At 43.3% G+C, this 22,763-nt stretch overlaps 1 protein-coding gene across 2 annotated transcripts in view; it reads right to left on the bottom strand.

Moving 5' to 3' along the window:
- Positions 1–6,678: 6,678 nt before the first annotated feature.
- FARP2 (FERM, ARH/RhoGEF and pleckstrin domain protein 2) overlaps positions 6,679–22,763 on the bottom strand; it is a 198,826-nt gene continuing 182,741 nt past the window's right edge. Inside the window, exons 22-29 of one of the 2 annotated variants that reach the window (XM_074964208.1) lie at positions 21,739–21,759; positions 21,377–21,459; positions 20,371–20,406; positions 18,263–18,381; positions 16,239–16,402; positions 12,911–13,018; positions 11,861–12,012; positions 6,679–8,585 (exon numbers count right to left, since the gene is read on the bottom strand). In XM_074964208.1, the coding sequence (XP_074820309.1) occupies positions 8,495–8,585; positions 11,861–12,012; positions 12,911–13,018; positions 16,239–16,402; positions 18,263–18,381; positions 20,371–20,406; positions 21,377–21,459; positions 21,739–21,759 (774 nt within the window). In that variant the 3' untranslated portion in view covers positions 6,679–8,494. The remainder of the gene's footprint in view (positions 8,586–11,860; positions 12,013–12,910; positions 13,019–16,238; positions 16,403–18,262; positions 18,382–20,370; positions 20,407–21,376; positions 21,460–21,738; positions 21,760–22,763) is intronic. The other variant, XM_074964209.1, reaches the window with a different exon arrangement.

A 22,763-nucleotide genomic window follows, 5' to 3' on the forward strand; every position in this document is an offset into this window, starting at 1 on the left:
AGGAAATACTTGCTCTATTCCCTTGAAGTTGCTTCAGTGGTCTTTACATTGCAGGAATGTTGGCTCACAGCTACAATGTAACATAAGATGACTTCAGCAGTGAAAAATGATGGTTTATGAGGGTGACTGTGTGGCAGAGAAAGCTGCCTGACCCTGATGTCTACCCTGCTTCTAAAGCAGCTGCCAGCTTAAGATCTTTCCCCATTCCTGCTCTAAAGATGCACCTCTTATAGCCAAACCCAGGAACAACAATTCTGCATAAAAATGTAGTGGTAGAACATTTACTCTGTTCTCCTGTAGCACACCACCCCCGAGCAGAATATAGCTGTACGGGGAGGAGGGGTAGTATAAAACAGCTACAGAGAACCAGAAGGAATTGAGACAAAACAACGGATGCTAGAGCATCAAGGAGGCTATTCATCTGCTAGCCTATGCAGTTTGGTGGGGGGGCCTGTCACCCAACAGGAAATTGGGAATCCCTGTAGTTGGGTGATTTGGGGGAAAGATACAGTCCTGGGATGAGAGATCAGGCCTCTGATGTAAAGTGAAAGTTCTACTGGATCTGGGGCACCTCAAGTATCCTTGCTTGGGGAGAAATATAATACAATGAAAGCTTTTTGCCATAGCTCTTTATACAGCAAAACAACAGTGCTAAGAACAAAAAGAAAAGGGGTACTTGTGGCACCTCAGAGATGAACCAATTTATTTGAGCATAAGCTTTCATGAGCTACAGCTCACTTACTCACTGTAGTGCTCCAAAGAAACACTGAGCTGCTTGGAAGCATTCACTACAGTTTCTGCTGAATGATTTCGGAGCTGCAGTTTTTAGGCTTAAGCCCCATATTGAAAACTACTATAGGATAGCTCTGCCTACACGGTTTTACTTAAGGGAGAAATGGTTGAGAGAGAACTATTTGCTCAAAGTCACACTCATGGTCATAGTTTCTGGCAAGTCAAAAATATCCATACTGGAACATGCAAACAATTATAGCTGGTTGGGATCAGGCTCCACACTGCTGCTGTGGTAGTGGATTAAGCGCTAAGTATTTCCTAATCTAGTCACAGTTTACTGAATTCTAAGCAAGAGAAAAGCAGAATCTGGTTCTCAGCTAGGGGACAGTGATTGGGTCAGTCCAACAACCAGTTTAAAAAACAGATGCAAAACCTTTTATTTAACTGGAAATAAAATAGGACAGCATGTTTAGTCCAATAACATCAACACCTTTGAATACTGTTACATTGTCTAGCATACTGACTAGAGGAGAGGCTCGGTATGGGAGGTGACAATGAGATGAAGGTAGTTTCTGTGAAATAGGGTAGCCACTCTTTCTAAACTAGGCTTACAGCCAGCTAAAGTAGGAGGGTTGAAAGTGCACTCTCTCTCTCTGACACTTCCTCTACCTGTGGATCCTGTTTGAAATCTTAGATGTTCACAGCTAAATGATGGGGTGTTTTCGCCTCACACAGCTGCATGTGGCACACTGAAAGTAGTTGTCCCCTTGGAGCTGAAGGTGGGGTGGCACTGCACAAACAAACATGCCTACAAGGTGGGCACCTGGTAATCCAGCATGTGCTGAAAAAACTTCAGCAGACATGCTGCTGGACTGGTCTGACCAACATGAAACAAACAGGAGACACACATGAAATTATCCAGAATGCTAGGAGGTGAAGAACATTTAAATCAGCTAAGGAAAGTAACATCCTGCAAAATGAGGCTACAGAAGTAGGTATTCTTTCAAAGGGCAGCTAAAGGAATAGTTTCATTCTAACGCACAAGCAAATACAATAGGGGCTAACAAATCAGGACTGAGCGTGTCGTGGTTTTCTGAACTGAAGCAGTTATACTATACAGTTTTGAAGAGTTTATAGTGGAACAAGAGGACATTTGTGTTAAGCAATCACTCAATCCAGTAAATGTTAGTAACATGTTTAAGAATCTACAGGATTATAGCTCATGCTAATACCAGCTTGGATGTTTGCCAATAGATGAGAGCCAGACAGCATCCTGGTAGATAAGTACTTACTCCTTGAAGAAATCTTCCAGTGCACTCCTGTTCTCGCTCTCACCATTACAGAGGGACTGCCCCTGCTCTGTGTAGAAGTATATAGAACACATTCTTTTCCTCACTCTCTTTCGACCTCTTCTGATGGGCTGTCACTGTTCTTCCATTGGCTTTTATGCCTGTTGCCTTCCTTTGCATAGCCTCCTTCTTATCAAGCAATCTGGGACAAAATTTCACCTCTGAAAGTTACAAAGGGCTGTGCCTGTCTACCTTCCCCCCGCCGTGTTTTGCTCTCATTAATGTAAGTTCTGTTTTGCAGTCCACATGCCTGGCCTTTAATTGCATACACACCATTTATGATCTGTGCTTCCTCCAAGGAACAAATTCTGCTATCATTTTTTTCTTATTCACTTTAATGGCTTCTGCTTTTTTCTTCCAGTGATGGGAGAACATTTCATCCACTTTCTGATCGCTTGATACCAGGGTGGTGCTCCATGAGATCAGCAAGCCTCCAGTTCTAGGGAAGGCTGTGCCTCTCCAGCAGCTGAGACTAGAGCCTTTGCAGACTGCATGCGTGCAGGGCAGAAGTCAGCAAATATCAACTCTCAAAACCCTCTTGCCATAGATAAGGCTAGTCCAATGATTAGGCAGCTACCCTGGAAATCAGGAAGCAGATTCAACTCACTGCCCTGCCAGACTCCGTGTGTGACCTTGGCCAAGTCACTTAACCTCTCTGGCTCTCAGTCCCTTGTGTATAAAATGGGCACAAGAGCACTGCTCTGCCAAACACGAGTGCTCTGAGGGTAAATACATTAGAGACTGTGAGGCACTGTGGTAACGGGGACCATATAAGTAGCCAAGATCGATAAAGAATCCTTTAGGGTGTCATTTTTCTATGTAGAAAATTCATCAGAATTCCCCATTAGGTATTTAATTGACATCTTTTCCAGAGCTGGTGAAAGCTAATACCTACTGTTGAACTTAAGCACTGTGCCCCACAATATGGGAGATTTAAAAGCAAACGTGTGTCGAGTCTCCCTGAAAGGAGAACTCTACATGAAAATCCAGGAGGTTACACGAACTAATAACCCACATGTTGCTCTCATCTGGTTGGCTGGTCTGGCCTGCAAAAAAAGGGTTACTTTGATCTCCATTAAAAGCAGGCTTCCCACCTCACGACCTGAATCCCACCAGCAATGACTTTTTCCCTTTTATAATGAACTGGAACCGTAACTTTTACACAACAGGCTCTTGGCATAGAAACTCACATCCTCGTAGAACCCCTGTACTCTCCAAAATACTAGCATAGCTGTTGCCACCCACATCCCAGTCCCTGAGAGATCACATTTTTTGTAACTGACAACCAGGATAGGGGTGGAAAGTGGCTGATTCCAAATATTTTTTTAGGGCTGTCAAGCGATTAAAAAATTAATCACGATTAATCGCTCTGTTAAAACCATTTTCAAATATATTGATTTCAATTACAACACAGAATACAAAGTGTACAGTGCTCAGTTTATATTTATTTTTATTACAAATATTTCCATTGTTAAAAACAAAATAGTATTTTTCAATTCTCCTAATACAAGTACTGTAGTGCACTCTCTCTGTCATGAAAGTTGAACTTACAAATGTAGAATTATGTACAAAAAAATAACTGCATTAAAAAAAAAATAAAACAATGTAAAACTTTAGAGCCTACAAGTCCACTCAGTCCTACTTCTTGTTCAGTCAATCGCTCAGACTAACAAGTCTGTTTAGATTTGAAGGAGAGAATGTTGCCCGCTTCTTGTTTACAATGTCACCTGAAAGTGAGAACAGGTGTTTGCATGGCACTGTTGTAGCCAGCGTCACAAGATATTTACGTGCCAGATGCGGTAAAGATTCACATGTCCCTTCATGCTTTGCCCACCACTCTAGAGGTCGTGTGTTCATGCTGATGACAGGTTCTGCTCGATAATGATCTAAAGCAGCGCGGACTGACGCACGTTCATTTTCATCATCTGAGTCAGATGCCACCAGCAGACGGCTGATTTTCTTTTTTGGTGGTTCAGGTTCTGTAGTTTCCACATCGGACTGTTGCTCTTTGAAGACTTCTGAAAACATGCTCCACACCTCGTCCCTCTCAGATTTTGGAAGGCACTTGGGTCGAGTGCTGTAGCTACTTTTAGAAATCTCACATTGGTACCTTCTTGCGTTTTGTCAAATCTGCAGCGAACGTGTTCTTAAAATGAGTAACGTGCTGGGTCATCATCCGAGACTGCCACAACACAAAATATATGGTAGAATGCAGGTAAAACTGAGTAGTAGACATACAATTCTCCCCCAAAGAGTGCAGTCTTTAATGCATTATTTTTTTAACGAGCGTCATCAGCATGAAAGCATGTCCTCTGGTATGGTGGCCAAAGCATGAAGCAGCAGATGAATGTTTAGCATACCTGGCACGTAAATACCTAGCAATGACGGCTAAAACAGTACCATGCAAACACCTGTTCTCATTTTCAGGTGACATTGTAAATAAGAAGTAAGCAGCAGCATCTCCCGTAAATGTAAACAAACTTGTTTATCTTCATGATTGGATGAAGAAGAAGTAGGACTAAGTGGACGTGTAGGCTCAAAATTTTACATTGTTTGGAGTGCAGTAATGTAAGTTGCACTTTCACCATAAAGAGATTGCACTACAGTACTTGTATGAGGTGAATTGAAAAATGCTATTTCTTTTGTTTATCATTTTTACAATGCAAATATCAAAATAACAATATAAAGTAAGCACTATACACTTTGTATTCTGTGTTGTAAATTGAAATAAAATATTTGAAAACATAGAAAAAATCTAAAATATTTAATAAATTTCAATTGGTTTTCTGTTGTTTAACAGTGTGATTAAAACTGTGATTAATCGCAATTAAGTTTTTAATCACAATTAATTTTTTTTTGAGTTAAATCGCATGAGTTAACTGATTAATCGACAGTCCTAGTTTTTTTCAAGAGCTTTTTCAAACAGTATCAGGTGAAATCAGGTGAAAATCAATAATGCAATACTTGTCAATGCACATAACTTACTCTTCTAACCCTAATATTCTATGATTCTTCAGGGCTTTCCTCTTTTAATATACAAGGTAGATGGTAGTGCACTGGGTTGCTTAAGGCTAGAAAATTTTGAAGAGATTAAATCAGAGATGGGCAACTTTCAGGTAGTAGAGGGCTAAAGAATCCTCTAACACACTTTGGTGGGCCAGGCGGTATGATGCGGGGGTGGGACGCACCAGGGTGAACTAGAGAGCAAGCTCATCCTGCACTCATTCTGCAGCAGCAGCTCCTGTCTGCTGAGAGCTGGACCCAACCCGCTGCTCTGATCTGTTGGCTTTCACCACAGCATCATGTGACAAATGTGTCTGTGCACACTCAGGGCCTTTGCCCCAGGATGTGCCACCCCTTCCTCTTCCTGGCTCTGGTGCTGCCAGATCACCTACCCCAAGCTGGGCTGTGGTGGGCCAAATAAAATGATCCACTGGTCTAGTATGGCCTCTGGGCCACAGTTGCCCATCTTTGTACTAAATCAATGAGGCACTAAAAGGCCCAGTCAGCATGTATGGAATATATGATGTCACTGAGTCTTGTTGCTTGCAGAGTGGCAAACTCTGGTTCTTGAGAAAGCAAATCACTGCCAGTCATTGTACAGAGGTGTTGTGCAAGCTCTTTCTATACAGCTCTGCCAATGTAACATAATCCTCCCTGCTATTCCAGGTCTCTGTCTCTTCAGAGCAGGTGATCAGTAATACCAGATGATGTGAGAAAATGCCCACTTGGGGCAAGGCTGAGAAAGGCATCTAACTTACCAGTAACAGGGTTTTCAGACACATTGCCTCTGCACATCTACAATGTAGGAAGTTGCATGCCACACTCACAAGCCATGGAATCATTTAAAGAAGTAAAAGCAATAGCAGATAACCAGGGCTATACAAAAAACAATGTTTTAAACCATTGCTGTAAAAGGCCCTTTGCTCCTAACAGTCTCTTTGCTCCTCTCTGTCTCAAAGTCTAAGCAAAAGACTATAGAGGAGAGTCAGTGTGGACATACTCAGAAAACTCCAATTACTGATAGGTAATCCTCTTTTCTCCTTCATGAAAATTGCTCTGCAGATCCCCACTGCAGGAGATTAACAAGCAGCTGAAATCCCAAGGAGGAAGGCTGGGGACTTCTCATTCAAAAGAGAAGCTCCACTCTAAACTGGTTTCACTCATTCCTTTCAAACAGACCCTGGATGTTCATACCGTGCACTACTGTTCTTGGGAAGAAGAGGCGAGCAGAGCATCATCCAGGAAAACAGATGAAGACATGAGACGCTCAACCACCTGTTACGGAGTCCAAAGCCTCTTCCCTTAAGCTGCAGAGCTAAGGAAAAAGAGGGTTTAATCAGCTCTGAAGAGGAGAAAAATCACACATGTAATTCTTTGAAGATGCCATCACACAGGCTTCCTACTCTGGGATCCACAGAGATCACTGCAAAGCTCATGAATAATGTATTTCGCCTAGAACAGATGACTGTCCCACCAGTGACTCTTTCTAAAGGACCTAACTACCCAGCTTGCATGCAGATGTCACATACCTTCCCAAGAGAGGAAAGCTTTAGAGTGAACACAGGCACACTGACAGAGCTTAACACTGAGCAGCTGTTTATTTCCAACACCATGACATTTACACTCAGCTAGGTTACAGCTGAAATGGCTAAGAAACACACATTTATACATCTACATTTTAGTTAAAGACACTAATAAATTTAAAAAAGTACATCTAACTTACAATGGACAACAGTTATTATGATGCACTGATCCAGTCTCTGCTTCTTTATGGGAGAAGGTGCCAAGTGAAAGGTCATGAAATCTTCTACCTAGAATCCTCTATCTGGGATCCTAGTCCTTTCCCATCCAGCATATATAAGACTTCGAACCAACACAACTCAGGAGTCTCTCTCTCTCAAGGGAAACAGTTGCACATGCAAGCCCCTGCACCTCCCATGTTCCATAGGTGTCTGCTTTCCTCCTGTTTCTGCCATCCTCGCAACACACAGCACTTTCTTATCAATCTCTAACACCTTATTGTTTCTTCCCTGACACAAATATTTTTCCACCTGAAATATAAATCAGCCCCTTTAAGCCATGTTACCTATCAGCAGCATTTATTACTTTTAGCTTATTACAACTTTACCAGTCTTCATATCAGGGGCATCCATAATTTGCCCAACCAAGTGCTGCATTGCACAGCAGCCAAAGGAAACAGCAAATCTGCAGGAAGTGGGGCAGATTGAAACTATTTTTATCTTGAATATGATGGCACAACCCACAGAGAGCAGGTGCCAGGGTATAATGCTCCACCTTGATGCAAGTGACTGTCACACCGTGTTAAAACTGAAGATGGATGGCACCTCCAGAGAGATAAGGGCTGGGATTTTCAAACACACCTAAGTAGCATAGGAACACAAGTATCAGTGACTTTCAATGGGGCTTATACTCCTACATCACTTAGGAACCTTTGAAAATACCACTCAAGAGCAGCAACATATTGCATTGGAGGATGTTTTGGTTAGTACTTTGACCATCCCTGCCTTAAATAATGCGTCACTAGCGGAGGGTGATTAAAGGGTTTGTAAGAGGAGCCCTCCCCTCCATGAGGGATGCAGAGGACTCTTGGGGTATAATAACTATGTCTGGTAGGCCCCTCTCAGCATGCAGCAGGGCAGGCTCTGAGCTCTAAGGAAACCGTGTGTGTTCTCTCATACAGGTCTCCTGCTCCAAGCTGTAAAATGTGACACCTATAAAACTAAAAGCTTCATGTTCTCCCCATTTCCCCCCACCCCCACAAAAAAGTGAAGTTGTTGCCATGGCAATTTGCTGAAGAGCTCCGTAATTCTACAGCAGCTGTATTTTCTGTTTGAAATTAAAGTGAATTCAGGCCTTCCGGCTGGGTACATCTGCAGATTCTCAGTTAGTCCAAGAAGTTTGTGGCCAGCAGGTTGAAGCTACAGCAGCTGACAGTCCAGAGGTTTAGCAACACTAAGTGTCAGAAGGGAACTCCTGGGAGCCAGAAAGCCTGATATCTGCAGTTACGGACCAAAAAACACAACTGACACACCCAATCACAATGAACATGGTCATCTGTCTCCATCAGGACATGCCATTGTATACCATACAGAACCCGTAACTGGAACCTAATTCTCGCACACAGCAAACCATGGGATTCCTACAGAGTGGGAATTTTGCAGCCATTGTTAAGGTTCATTACCTCTCCAGTTAGCTTTGACTGTAGCAGACTTTACATCTTCTAGTCCAGTCTAACCTGATGTGACCCCAGTTCATCACTCCCCTTGTTCATCTAACTTCCACACCAGGTGGAAACAAGCATCTCATGTTACTGCTTTATCAACCCCTCACTCCTGGTTCCATCCCCCCTCACTACAGACGTCGACAGCAGAGACCCAGCTCTGCCCCCTTCAGTTTGTGTGAATATCCTTTTCATCCATGGGAATCAACAGGCTCGATCTCCCTGGAGAATCTGTGGCTCTCTTAATCACTTCCATCCACCTGGCAAGAGAGAAAAACAGAACATTTATAACATTCAAGGCCACGTTCTTTGCTTACAAAACATTTCTGGGTATGTCTTCACTTTGAGCTGGGGTGGGGGGGAGAGATTCCCAGCTTGAGGAGACCTGAGCTAGCATGTTGAATAGAGGGCATAGCCATGGTAGCATGAATAGGGGAGGCACTACCCAACCCAAGTACATGCCCATCAGTTGCTAGATATGTACTCAGGTCAGCTAGCCCTTCCCATTGCTCCCCTGCCATGACTACATTCTATTTTTAGTGAGCTACCTCAATCAGAGCTAGTGCTGGATGTCTCCTCAAGCTGGGAATCACCCCCCGAATCAAAGTGCAGACACATACCCTTTAAAAACACTAAAGCTTGCAAACCCCTGTGAGGTAGGCAGTCTGAACACCATTTTACTGCAGAGGGAAAAACGGGGTACAAAGAGAGGTGAAGGGACCTGATCAGCATCACACAGTGTATGTAATGTCCTTACATTAATGAACAAACTGAGGGTAACATATTAAAATGGCTCAGAATCAGAACACTATTTGGCAGGATCAAAGTAGCCAAAGTGACAATTATGTCTTGTATATAATACACGGTACCATATACACATGATCAGTTATGTTGCTTTCAGAATAGTCTGTTTTTAACCTTCTTTTGGAAAGTTAAAGTCCCACACAGGATGCTAACTAGCCTGTTGCAACCTAGAAAAATAAATAAAAAAGAGGGAGGTCAAGTAGTTGTGGACTGGAAGCAGGTATTACTTGGCTTGTCAACTGCATTGCATTAGAGGGAATGTAATTCTCTTCAGGAGTCAGCAGTCTCCAGGAGTGAGGACGTTTTATGTTTTCTTCCTTCAACATGGCAATTACCCTGATTATCAGACTCTCTTTCCCCAGTAGTTACATGCGAGGACAACCTGCAAACAGTCAGGTGATTTCTCATCACTAACACCATGGAAGTTTATTTTGAACCACTCCCTATTTCAATCAAACAGCCAACTTTATATTCAAGGTATGGAGTGCAGCTGGCACCAAATAATTTGCAAACATATTTGGCCCTTTGGATAATCATTCACAGACTTACATAAAGAGTTCCTAGAACAGTGGCTCTCAAACTTTCGTACTGGTGACCCCTTTCACACAGTAAGTCTTTGAATGTGACCCCCTTTATAAATTAAAAACACTATTTTTATATTGAACATTATTATAAATGCTGGAGGTGAAGTGGGGTTTGGGAATGGAGGCTGACAGCTTGTGACCCCCCATGTAATAACCTCGCAACCCCCTGAGGGGTCACGACCCCCAGTTTGAGAACCCCTGCCCTAGATCTAATTTAATTGCCTTTCTCCAGTTGAAACATTTCACTGACTCATGTTCTTAGGTAAATATCTAACACTTTCAAGCCCCTCAAGTCTATTCTAAGCGTTTTAGGACCATGAAAAGGATTAATATCTTCCATGAACAAGTTACTAAATGAAACCAGATCTTTTGTTAGACCCAAGGTCAGAGAAACCTGGGAGGATACCTCTGGAGATAACCAACATTGGAATGGAGGCCACAAGGCAATACCTAAAATATCCACTAGAGACTGTATTAGAAAAACTCAGTATGAAAATTATACAGAAATTGTCTCTCTCCTGTTCCCTGGAGTAAACTGTACTGGGCTTGCGCCCCACCTGAAGAGAAGACTGAACCCACCATGGGTGATGGTGCCCAAGTGCAGTCTTGTTTGGGGAAGTTAGCACCATGTACCTGGTTTTGTATTCAGGCTCACTGGATTCTCCTGTATTTTTATTAGGAAAGCTCTCTTCATTTAAGAGATTATCCTTGGCCACTGAGAACTATTTGAGACTGTTCTTCTTTACAGTATGGAAAGAAACTCTTATAAAATGGGTAAAAAATGTCCCACTCTGGCTATCATTCTGGAAATCAATACTTAGGAATCCTGTTACTGGGAGAAACATGGCAATAATGAGAAAAACTCTAAATCAATTATATGTGGCTTGGAGATTTTTCTTAAACTCACTTTCTGAAAAAGTCAAAAAGATAGGGACTCAGGGTTGGAACTATTCCATAACACTGTGACCCATACAATTTGGAACTTGCTGGCAAGAGTTTGATGCTCTCAAGTGGGGATGGGGAGACTTCTCTTTCCTTACAGGAGGTAGAAGGGAATATAGGGAGAACACAAAATAATATTGGCCCAAGAGATTATGTTCCTGGTTTCTAGAAGTAACTCAGTTTTCTGGTTCAATTGACTGGTGTATAAGATTACACCTAGTTCTCTTGCATACAGTATAATTTAAAAATGCAAGTTCTGAGTATGAATGTATTGCAGTATAAACAACATTCAAAAAAACGTCACAGGACAAGACAGTTGCAAAGACAGCAATAGAACGCAGAACTCCTAACTCCCAGCCTTGTGTTCTAACCTGTATACCATGCCCCCTCTCTCTTTGAAAAACAAAAAGATTTCTGCTGTACCTAAATAATAACCTCTCTCAATGAACTGTATGTCAAAGGCTGCCTGGGCCCAGTGTGGATATACTATGGGACATGGTGGGCAAGGTGATGGGTGCCCACACGGGGTATATACCTCCACACATGCTACGTTACCCAGATTCATTGGGATTTCTAGTATGTCATAGTGGAGAAGGAAGCTGGATCTCCAACTAGGCAGAACCACCAGCCATAGGCGCTGACTCTGTGGGTGCTCCAGGACCCACCAGCAGCCAAGCTCCCCTCCCCATCCCTCCCAGCATTTCTTGCCTGCTGGTGGCCCGCCAATCAACTCCTCCCCCTCCTGCCCGCTGTGGATCAGCTGTTCCACGGCATGCAGTAGGTTCTGGGAGGGAGGGGGAAGAGTGAGGACGGGGCACGCTCGGGGGTGGAATTGGGCGGGAAGGGGCGGGGCGGGAGTGGAGGCGGAGTGGGGGTGGGAAGAGGCAGGGGAGGGAGCTGGGGGAAAAGGGTGGAGGGGGGGGTGGGCCCTGGGCACCCCCGGGGAAACTTGGAAGCTGGCACCTGTGCCACCAGCTAGTCCCCTCGGAAGGGGAATGGAAGCAGTGACCACAGAGGAGCTTTGCAGCCATCAGGGATGGTGAGGGAAAGGATTCTCTCTTTCTAGGAATGCAGTGGATCCCCATGGGGGTACGTGGATTGTGCAGAGCAACAAGGATTGGAATCTAAAATCTCAACTCTGGACTACCCACTTGTGGTTAAAGCAAATATAGACTCTGAGATGGATGCAGGAAGCATAAAGTTACCTCTCAAAGGTGTACTTGCTCTCTGCCCTGAAGAAATATACATGGGACTTGAACTGCAACTTGAAGACATAATCCTTCTGAATGCCATCTGCCTCCACTGGGGTGCTGACTGTGTAGCCAAGTAGTGGGAGACTGGCCAACGGATAATCATCCTGGAACATAGACAAACAGTGCAGTTCTTGGTGAAAGCCAGCCTTTATCAGTCAGCACATGGACAGCAATCGCAGAGCACGTGTTTGATCTTTCATATTGTACAGTCAAGAATGGCTTTACTTTCTCGAAGCAGGAGGTGAGAAGAGAAGCTGCCTTTCCATCTATTTTGAGACCCGTATGTTGTAAATTATGATGAAATTTTCCCCAAGCTTGCTTAATTATTTTAATAAAATTACATGCCTCTGTTCCCCTGCCACTCACTGTCTCCTGGATTTCCCCCACTGTCTCTCTCAAATCCAGAGGACTATTCCCACACCAAAACAAAGATTTTGTTCCCAATAACACTGTTTCCTTAAGGCAAGAAGCCCATTTAAAATGAAAGAGGTTTATTGGGCTAATGAGCACTGAAGGTGCAGGTAGCATTGTGGAAATATTCACTACAGAAACATGCAGAAACCTCTCCACTGTCACAGGAATTCCTGAGGCCTATTTCAAATCGTTAGTTGTGCTGAACTTTAAAAGGAGTCAGGGAGATTGGACTGGCATCTAAACACAAAGGAAAAGGAAAGGTGTAGGTGAAAGGTTCATTAATCAATTTGACCTCCTTTAGCCACTACTTCAAGAGACTCCCACCCGTCACACTTCCAAGTTCAATGCCACTTACAAAACAGGATATCCTGATTAACGCTGCGAGAGAAAGGCCCGTAGCCTTATGTAGCCTGACTCCATTAATTGCTGCTTGCTATTTTTCTTGCTACATGCCTTTGGAATTAGGCAATTCAGTACAGATGATAGATGGTTGCAAAATGCACCTAGAGGACAGTAAAGAGCTATACCTGTGTCTTCTGTCCAGTATCTCACCCCTTGTCCCCATACTGTTCCACTACTATAGCATACCTGGTGAGTTTTGTAGAAGAACAAACAGAAGTTGGTGAAGACAACCCAGAGCTTTTGCCAGCCATTACTATTTTTGAATTTCCTCAGCAGGTACCCTGAAAGCTGATTCTAGCAATGGAGAAAAAGAAAACCAATATGAGATCGCAGATCACTCTCCCCATGAACAAGATAAATGCTGCTGCTGGCACTATTCCATATCCTGACTGATGTTCCCTATTGTGGCTGCTTCTAGATAATGCAGAACAATTAACAGACAGTCCTGTTCCTATGCTTTGAGAGGCTTCTAAGATGTTTCAGTTACTGATGGAATGCCTTAGCACATTTTTGTATTGTCAATTTGCCATCTACACAAAATGGTCTCCTTTCACATTGCAAAACAGTTAAATATGCATGGCATTTTCACCTCAACAGAAAATGGTTCAACTTGATTATGTGATTATTTACCAGTTGTTACTGTATGGGTTTTTAATTTTATTATACCAATGATTTACCATCCATAGCACCTCATTAAGAAGCGAATGATCTTGAGCTTCCCAAAAATCTAGCCCTACTATTGTCGTCATCTGCATCCTGTCTTCCTGAAACATGCTAAGAACTAATTGGCAACATCCACCAAGACCCTGCATTCAGTTTATTTGTGTGAGATCAAAAATAGAACATGAGAAGAAACAAGAAAAAGAGGATTCTTGATTGACACTGGAGTTCTGGACTAGGATATGACTACATAAAGCTGAGCTAGGAGTGGACAGCATGTTGCAAGGAAGCATTATTTAAGTTAATATCCTAGTATACTGGAACCTGAGTAATAGAATAGTGGTACAGTGAGAAGAGAAATAGATATGGCTAAAACTACAGGAAGAAATGACAGCATAGTAATTTTATATCTAATGAAAAAGAAAAAAGAAAGCCCAGAGTTTAGATTGGTGTAGCATAAACTGAAAGGATAACAGGGCTATTTTTGGAAGGTGAGACAAAGATATCAATGGACTGCCACACCAATCACCAAACATTACAACTTCCATTCTGCATGCGTCAGGCATTCTGACACTTGCACAATGTTTAGGATGCAGGTGAGAAGGGAAGAAGGTGAGAGGAACTAAAATTTTTTTCTGCTTTGGACTCAACTCAGTGTTTTAGAGGTGTTTTTACCTGAATCATGCATAAGTAATCAGACAGGGATAGGCTCTGGTTCCGATACCAGCAAACATGGGTGACTGTGTTGGGCCGACGGGTCTGGCCCAGCAAATAGCGAGGAGGAAGCTCTGGAGAAACAGCAAGAGAGCAGAAAACTGAGCAGAGAAAGAGAGAGAGAGAGAAAGTAGAGCTTTAGAAGAAGAAAAAGTGATGTAAGAAAAGCATCTGATAAATAACAAAGGAATGTGAAAAAGTATTGTATTAGAATCTGAAATACAGAGCAAAGCAAAAAGGTGCTGGGAGAACTCATACTGCAATCCTAGAGTCAGTGGTATAAAGCTCACAGCACTTCAGCTATAACAGTGATCTGGTGAAAAGAAAAGGAGTACTTGTGGCACCTTAGAGACTCACCAATTTATTTGAGCATAAGCTTTCGTGAGCTACAGCTCACTTCATCGGATGCATACTGTGGAAAGTGTAGAAGATCTTTTTATACACACAAAGCATGAAAAAATACCTCCCACCACCCCACTCTCCTGCTGGTAATAGCTTATCTAAAGTGATCACTCTCCTTACAATGTGTATGATAGTCAAGTTGGGCCATTTCCAGCACAAATCCAGGTTTTCTCACTCCCCCCCCCCACATAAGCTATTACCAGCAGGAGAGTGGGTTTGTGTGTGGGGGGGGGGGTGGGGGTGAGAAAACCTGGATTTGTGCTGGAAATGGCCCAACTTGATCATCATACACATTGTAAGGAGAGTGATCACTTTAGATAAGCTATTACCAGCAGGAGAGTGGGGTGGTGGGAGGTATTTTTTCATGCTTTGTGTGTATAAAAAGATCTTCTACACTTTCCACAGTATGCATCCGATGAAGTGAGCTGTAGCTCATGAAAGCTTATGCTCAAATAAATTGGTGAGTCTCTAAGGTGCCACAAGTACTCCTTTTCTTTTTGCGAATACAGACTAACACGGCTGTTACTCTGAAACCAGTGATCTGGTGGCACTCATAAATTTGCCAAAGGAACCAAGGCCAGCTTCCTTCAAATGGGATCCAGTTTGACTGCTGGCAAGATGACAGACAAAGGGTCTCCATGCCCATGTAAAAGGTATATAAAACTTCCAACAATGAGCTTATTAGTTTGCTATGTAAACCATGAAAATCTAGGTGCTCCTGTTTAATGCCCAGCTGCACTTCCTTCCATTAAACCTGAATGCTTTGAGAATAGAACTCTCAGGAAGATAGGAAGGTGGAAATATGCAAAGGTAACATTCTCGAAGAACTGCAGTTACTAAAGTAACCATGTTTTCTCCTTCAAGGCAACTACTACATATTCCTACTTGTGGGAATGTAGCAAGCAGTACAATCCTCCTGGAAGATGGGCAGGGGAGGTCTAACTAAACAAGGATTGCAGAACTGCCTCCCAAAGGAAGCCTCAAATCTAGATATGAAGTCAAGAGTAATGCTGTGTGTGTGTACGGAAATCCAGGTGGCAGCCCTGCAGAATTTTATGGTGGAAACACAGGCAGAGTGAGCTCTAACACACTGAATACTGGCACACCAGCTAACATAGAACAAGTCTCTATAAATAGCTTGATACACTTATGTTGAATGGAAATGGCTCTCCCTGCTTCCCAAAGCTCAGCAGGGCTGGTTCAGGGAGGGTACATCGCACAAATGGGAATATGCAGACACCCTCTCGAAGGAGAAATAGTTCAACTTTATGAAAATATTGAGAGTAAAGCAGATTCTAAGTCCAGGGACAATGAAGGAAGTACAGTAGCTAATTAGCACCCAATCCCAGGGTTTGGTAGCTCAGGGTTGACCCTAAACTAGAACACCACTGGCAGAAAGAGAAAAATAGTCAGTTCCCTCTGGAGAGGCTAAGGATCGCAAGAAACTCACGTTAAAAATTCTGTCCTAGAAGTTTCCTAGTTTTCCTTTTACATTTTTTTTCTTCAAAACACTCTCTTGAATAAGAACACTGTGGTGGGGGTAGCAACATGTGTATATATACATATATACACACACAGACACACATGCATGTTCAAACATTTATTAACCTTTCACTCACTCACTCTCTGATGACCACAGAAATGATTGATAGCAAGAGAAACATATAGTGGAGGAAGATCAGGTGGTGAATGAGCTGAGACAGACATTGAGATGTGAGAGCTGTGTCCTATAGGGTACCTCAACGGCCACACTGTGGTCAGTCATGGAGACACTGGTGTTGCGGTACCAGCACACGTGCATTGTAGTGTTGGCACGGTGGTGGCTCTGCCTGTCCAGGGAGCTACGAGAAGACTGTATGTCATCTTCAGATTCCTGCTCTAGAGAGACCTCATCAGAGGATCCTGGGGAAGGAGAATTCAGTGGCAGTTTTAAGAAAACTGTGATACACAGCCTGTGGCAGAACCTGGGATTCCTCGGAATGTCTGCAACTTTTTCTTGAATCTACCCAACACTAACAGACATCAGCATGAATTTGTTACACAGCTCCTGAAAGTCACACTGAACAGATCATTCTGGCTGTCACAATCCAACTGTGTTTGGGGGATCTGACTCACAGAAATCAAAAATGCAGCTTGTATTAAAACGCTGAGCATGTGCTTTACAATATTACATTCAGAGAAGAATCTGACTTGGAAAGAGCCCCTTCTCACTGTGCAACAGAGAAAATTCACTGAAAAAAGGAATGTCACATGCTTCATCACAGACCATGGTAAAAACAGCCTCTTGTAGACTGACAAGAGTGTGTCAGGAACTTCTTGTCCATCAAAGATACCAGGTTCTATGGACTGGAAAAAGCACTGTGTGGTTAAACAGAGGAATATTCTCCAAAATAAGAGATGGTTAAGGCAGGGGCGAGCAAACTTTTTGGCCTGAGGGCCGCACTGGGTTTCTGAAATTGTATGGAGGGCCGGTTAGGGGAGGCTGTGCCTCCCAAACCAGCCAGGCATGGCCCGGCCCCCACCCCCATCCGACCCCCCCTGCTTCTTGCCCCCTGATGGCCCCCCCAGGACTCCTGCCCCATCCAACCCCCACTGTTTCCTGACAGCCCCCTGGGAACCCCTGCCCCATCCGTCCCCCCTGCTCTTGGTCCCTTGACCGCCCCCAGACCTCCCACCCCTAACTGCCCCCCACAATCCTATCGAACCCCCCTCCTTCCTGACTGCCCGCCGGGACCCCTGCCCCATCCAACCACCTTCTCCCTGACCGCCCCTGGACTCCTTGCCCCTAACTGCCCCCCACCACCCCATTCAACCCCCTCCCCTCCTTCCTGACTGCCCCCCCCCGGGACCCCTGCCGCAGCCACCCCCCTGCTCCCTAACCCCTGACCGCCCCCCGCTGCCCCATCCAACCCCTCCCCTCCTTCCTGACTGCCCCCCGCCGGGACTCCTGCCCCCCCGCCCACCGTTCCCCGCACTCTGACCGCCCCAACCCCTATCCACGCCCCTGACCACCCCCAAACTCCCCTGCCCTCTATCCAACCCCCCCCCGCTCCCTGCCCCCTTACTACATTGCCTGGAGCACCGGTGGCTGGCGGCGCGGCTGCACCAGGACAGGCAGCTGTGCCACGCAGCACAGAGCACAAGCCTGACCGTAAAAACTTCTAAGGAAGGAGATTCCACCACCTCCCTAGGTAACGCATTCCAGTGTTTCACCACCCTCCTCGTGAAAAAGTTTTTCCTAATATCCAACCTAAACCTCCCCCACTGCAACTTGAGACCATTACTCCTTGTTCTGTCATCTGCTACCACTGAGAACAGTCTAGAGCCATCCTCTTTGGAACCCCCTTTCAGGTAGTTGAAAGGTCAGGTCAGGCTGGGCTCTGCAGCTGCGCTGCCCAGAGCATTGCGCCGCACAGCGGCGTGGCTGCGGGGGAGGAGGGACAACCTCCCGTGCCAGGAGCTCAGGGGCCTGGCAGGACGGTCCTGCAGGCCGGATGTGGCCCTCGGGCCGTAGTTTGCCCACCTCTGCTTAAGTGGATTATGGATCATGCAAAACATATTATTTTGCAGCACAAACTTCTATCTGCTGAGTCTCAAAATACCAGAAACATCACTCTAGCTAAGGGAGTCTACTATAAGGAAAAAGAGGAAAGAGCACTCCATTAGTATATACCACTTATCTTCCAAATTCTCAGACAGGAAGGATGCAGGGATCACAGCACCACTGGCATCATATTAATAACAAAGCAAAATGCTACTTACTGTTAGAACGATTATACATGGAGCTTTCCAAAAACGTGTCATATTTCTCACTAGATTTTTTGGCCATTTCAATCGCCATGTTAAGGTCTTCCATCCACTTCCCCATCTCCTGACGGGTACTGCAAAACAAAGAGTGCTGCTGGCTAAGCATCCTGGTTTTGGACTGGGATTTAGTGCCAGATTTTTGAACGAAGATAAACTTTGATATCCCAGCATTTTGAGCTACCAAAATATGATGTTTGTTCACAGTTTATCATATAGCAACAGAAGCAGCTTTCCTGACAGGGATTTACGTTCCACAACTTCATGTGTGCAAAGTCATAGAAAATTTCACTCCTCCCCATCTGAAATCAATCGGGGCTTGTTAGGAAAGTACAGAGAACAGTTGCAATGCTCACTGGCCCATCCTGTGCAATGGTAACTTAGTTAAGTTGATCTCCCCCGAACCTAATTCCCTCCAGACCTGAGCTATGACACTACTCTCAAGGGAGCTGATGTACCTACATTTTTAAAACAGAAGCCCTTTTAAAAAAAACATCATTTTCCAACCTATATCACACAGAATAGGAGACATTGGTGGTAACTATCATAGAATATCAGGGTTGGAAGGGACCTCAGGAGGTCATCTAGTCCAACCCCCTGCTCAAAGCAGGACCAATCCCCAACTAAATATAAGGAAAAGCTAGTCACCTCAGATAACTATGTGTGGTAACTGCTGGCAAAAGCTGACTTTTTAGTTGGTGACCACTTTACTAAGTGATTCCTTATGAAGCCTTCTGATGGGGATCTGGCCTTTTAAATGCGGAAAATCAAGTTTAGGGCTCACCAAACATCTAATTACAAATAATCCTGGTAAATATATTGCAGCATGCCGTTAAAATGTAAGACACCGAATGGGAGGGTGGAGTAGGGAGAAGTTAAGAGTTTATGATTACCAAGCAGTTGAAGACACAAGTTTAAAATAACAGTTTAAAAATCATACACAATCTATACTGAAAAGGTGAGAGAATGAATAGACAGCAGTGTCAACTGACAGTGGACCTGTCAGACGCAACTGCTGTATAATTTTAACGGCATGTTCTAGGGTTGTGTGCCCACACAAATCTTGAGATGAAATTATAAGGAATATCATCATTCTTTATATGGGCTTTATGATTAATCTACTTTTTGAGATAAGAAATATTTTCAGACTGAAGATCATATTAAAGGAAGGTATCTTAAACTGGGTAGGTAGAATGACACTGAAAATGATAATACTGAAGCATTTGAAGGATGGCACTTCTTTTAAAAAGTATATCTATTTTAGCTTTCATCTTCAGAGTAAAATAGAGAATGCAGGATGCTGAAGATTTATTCCAGAGCATATGGAAACCATTTATAGATTATATGGATGACACTGTGATTACTGGGTAAGAACTTCATAGGTCATATTTATATATGAATAGTTGCTACAGAGTAATTTTTTCCTTTTAGTATCAAGACAAAGCATTTGCTCTTTTTTAAGTTTTAGAAAAATCCTGTCAAACATTTCCAAGTTATGACAGGGTGAAAAAAATTATATATTCTTCCGATTTTAAGCATATTTCTAAGCTTTTTTGGCTCACAATTGACTAAAAAATGGCTGAACTTCAAAACTGACATTTTCAGGTAAGCTAGCACTCGAAAAGGGTTAGTTTAGTCCTTTTGCTAATATGCAAAATATAAAATAAGTGACTGGTAAGCCATTAAAAACTTGATTTCACAAATGTTTGGCAATAGCTTTTGCTAACATTAGGAGCTATGAAACTAGCTGAATAAAAAAAACTACAAAGAATATGTAACCTTTAGATTAAGGGCTCCAATTCTGCCTCACCCGTGCATGCATAACTTCAACTGAATCCCATGGGAATTTTAGGTGCACAAGAACAACTGGGGTCTGTTTCTAGGAGACTGTAGAAATGCTAAATTAAATTTTACATCTGGAGTATAGAGAGATTACATCTTGAGTATAAAGAAAAACAATAAACCGGAGTGACAGTAAACCAATAAACCAATCCAGATTTAAAAGAGTCTTTTTAACAACAAATATTACACATTTTGTAGTGAAATACAATGAAATACAAACTTACTGTAACATTGAGGTAACAAATTTATATGCTCCAAATCTGGAAATGGAAAAGTTTAGGTTCTCACTAATTTAGCCAAGCTCTTTGTACATCCTGTCCTTTCTACAGCATATATTTATCACCTTAGTGTAAAGTTTTGCCTTGCAAAATTGACATACAAAAGTATCAATCCCAACTGCAAAGCTCAGACTGAATTAACTTGAGACTTCCCTCAGTAATGACTGAATAAAGACTGCAAGATTTATCTTATAGGTCATGAAAATATTCTGTTTTCTAATCACTTACAAAAAAAGAAAATTACAGAGAACTGAATATTGTGCAGAAGAAAAGTTTACTTTTGTAAATCAGTTCTCTGGCTTATGTACCAGTCCTTCTAGATCACGTCTTTTACTATCTGCCAGAACGCTGTAATATGAGGGAAGGGTCTTGATTTATTGTTGTGTTGTCCAGCAGGGAGAGCAATAGCTGCTAACACTCAATTTTCTAAAAGACGAAAGGGCTAAGTTGAAAAGAACTTTGTTTACTTTACAAGCCATCCTTGAACTCATCTCATTTCCTGGCTTGTGCAATGCCCAGGAATTTTGCACTTCTTAATCCCATTTTCATTTTCTACATTTTAACTGGGGTTAGGGTTTTCTTGGCTCTCTAAAATATGTTCATGTTTAGATTGCCAAATAGCATTACTTGTATCTTTCCCCCTTTTCCTGTTTTAAATCAATTGGTTAAAGGCTTTCACTGCAAGCTCAGCCAGCTCATCAGGAAACAATGCACTAGCAATGTCACTTCTGCTGCTGTCCCTTTAAGAACTCATGGTTTGGTTAGATCAAATACTCCTTTCTGTGACATGACATTAATAAAAGGTATTTAAATACTGAATGTTTTATATCTATTGTCAAAACCATGCTTTCCTGAGGGCCCATGAAGCACTCCCCTCGCCCCTGCAATCAGCAGCCAAATGTTTAATCCAAGGGCTCTTACCTGCTTGTGGCTGGGAAGAAGAACTACATACCTTGCTGCCACTACTATGGTTTTCTGAGCTGAATAGATTGTGAAGCAGTGTGGGACAGACCATTCATTCTCACTCTCTTCCACCTAACATGAAGAAAAAAGGTTTCTCTCATCACTCACTGTGCAATGGTATGTACCCAAGTTGTTCTCTCTGGTTGGATAGGAACTAATTCACAACACCATGACTTCAGAGTTGCAACAAGTATGGAAGTCAGCTACTTCAGAAGCACTCAAAGTCTATTTTGGTTCTACACAGGAATCTATGTGTTATAGTTCTAGTGCAACATCTGAAGGCTGTGTAAATGCCATAGCCAATGGGGTCGGAAAGGAGCAACTTCAACCAGGGTACATCTTATTACTCACCGGAGGATCCAGCACTATTAACTGTAAGTCAAACAGACAAAGAATAGCTCCATTAGAAGAAGAGGTAGAAGAGCTGATATGGCTAGTTGTGAAAAACAACAGCACAGATCAGCATTCCCAGATCAGTCTCAAACAGTCATGCAAAAGTTAAGAGTTAAACAAGATTTCTCTTCAGATTGCTTTGCTAGTGAGGTGAAAAGAATGAACCCTTCATCCGCTGGCTTCACACACAGACTAAAGCATGAAAAAGGTCCAGTCCACATAGAATCATAGAAGATTAGGGTTGGAAGAGACCTCAGGAGGTCATCTAGTCCAATCCCCTGCTCAAAGCAGGACCAACATCAACTAAATCATCCCAGCCAAGGCTTTGTCAAGCCGGACCTTAAAAACCTCTAAGGAAGGAGGTTCCACCACCTCCCTAGGTAACCCATTCCAGTGCTTCACCACTCTCCTAGTGAAATAGTGTTTCCTAATATCCAACCTAGACCTCCCCCACTGCAACTTGAGACCATTGCTTCCTGTTCTGTCATCTGCCACCACTAAGAACAGCCTAGCTCCATCCTCTTTGGAACCCCCCTCCAGGTAATTGAAGGCTGCTATCAAATCCTCTCTCACTCTTCTCTTCTGCAGACTAAATAACCCCAGTTCCCGCAGCATCTCCTCATAAGTCATGTGCTCAGATCCCTAATAATTTTCGTTGCCCTCAGCCAGACTCTCTCCAATTAGTCCACATCCCTTCTGTAGTGGGGTGCGACCAAAATTTTACACAATACTCCAGGTGTGGCCTCACCAGTGCCAAATAGAGGGGAATAATCACTTCCCTCGATCTGCTGGCAATGCTCCTTCTAATACAGCCCAATATGCTGTTGGCCTTCTTGGCAACGAAGGCACACTGCTGACTCTCCTCCAGCTTCTCGTCCACTGTAATCCCCAGCTCCTTTTCTCCAGAACTGCTGCTTAGCGAGTCAGTCCCCAGCCTATAGCAGTGCATGTGATTCTTCCTTCCTAAATGCAGGATTCTGCAC

The sequence above is a fragment of the Natator depressus genome, chromosome 9 (genome assembly GCF_965152275.1).
Source record: "Natator depressus isolate rNatDep1 chromosome 9, rNatDep2.hap1, whole genome shotgun sequence".
NCBI classification, from domain to species: domain Eukaryota; kingdom Metazoa; phylum Chordata; order Testudines; family Cheloniidae; genus Natator; species Natator depressus.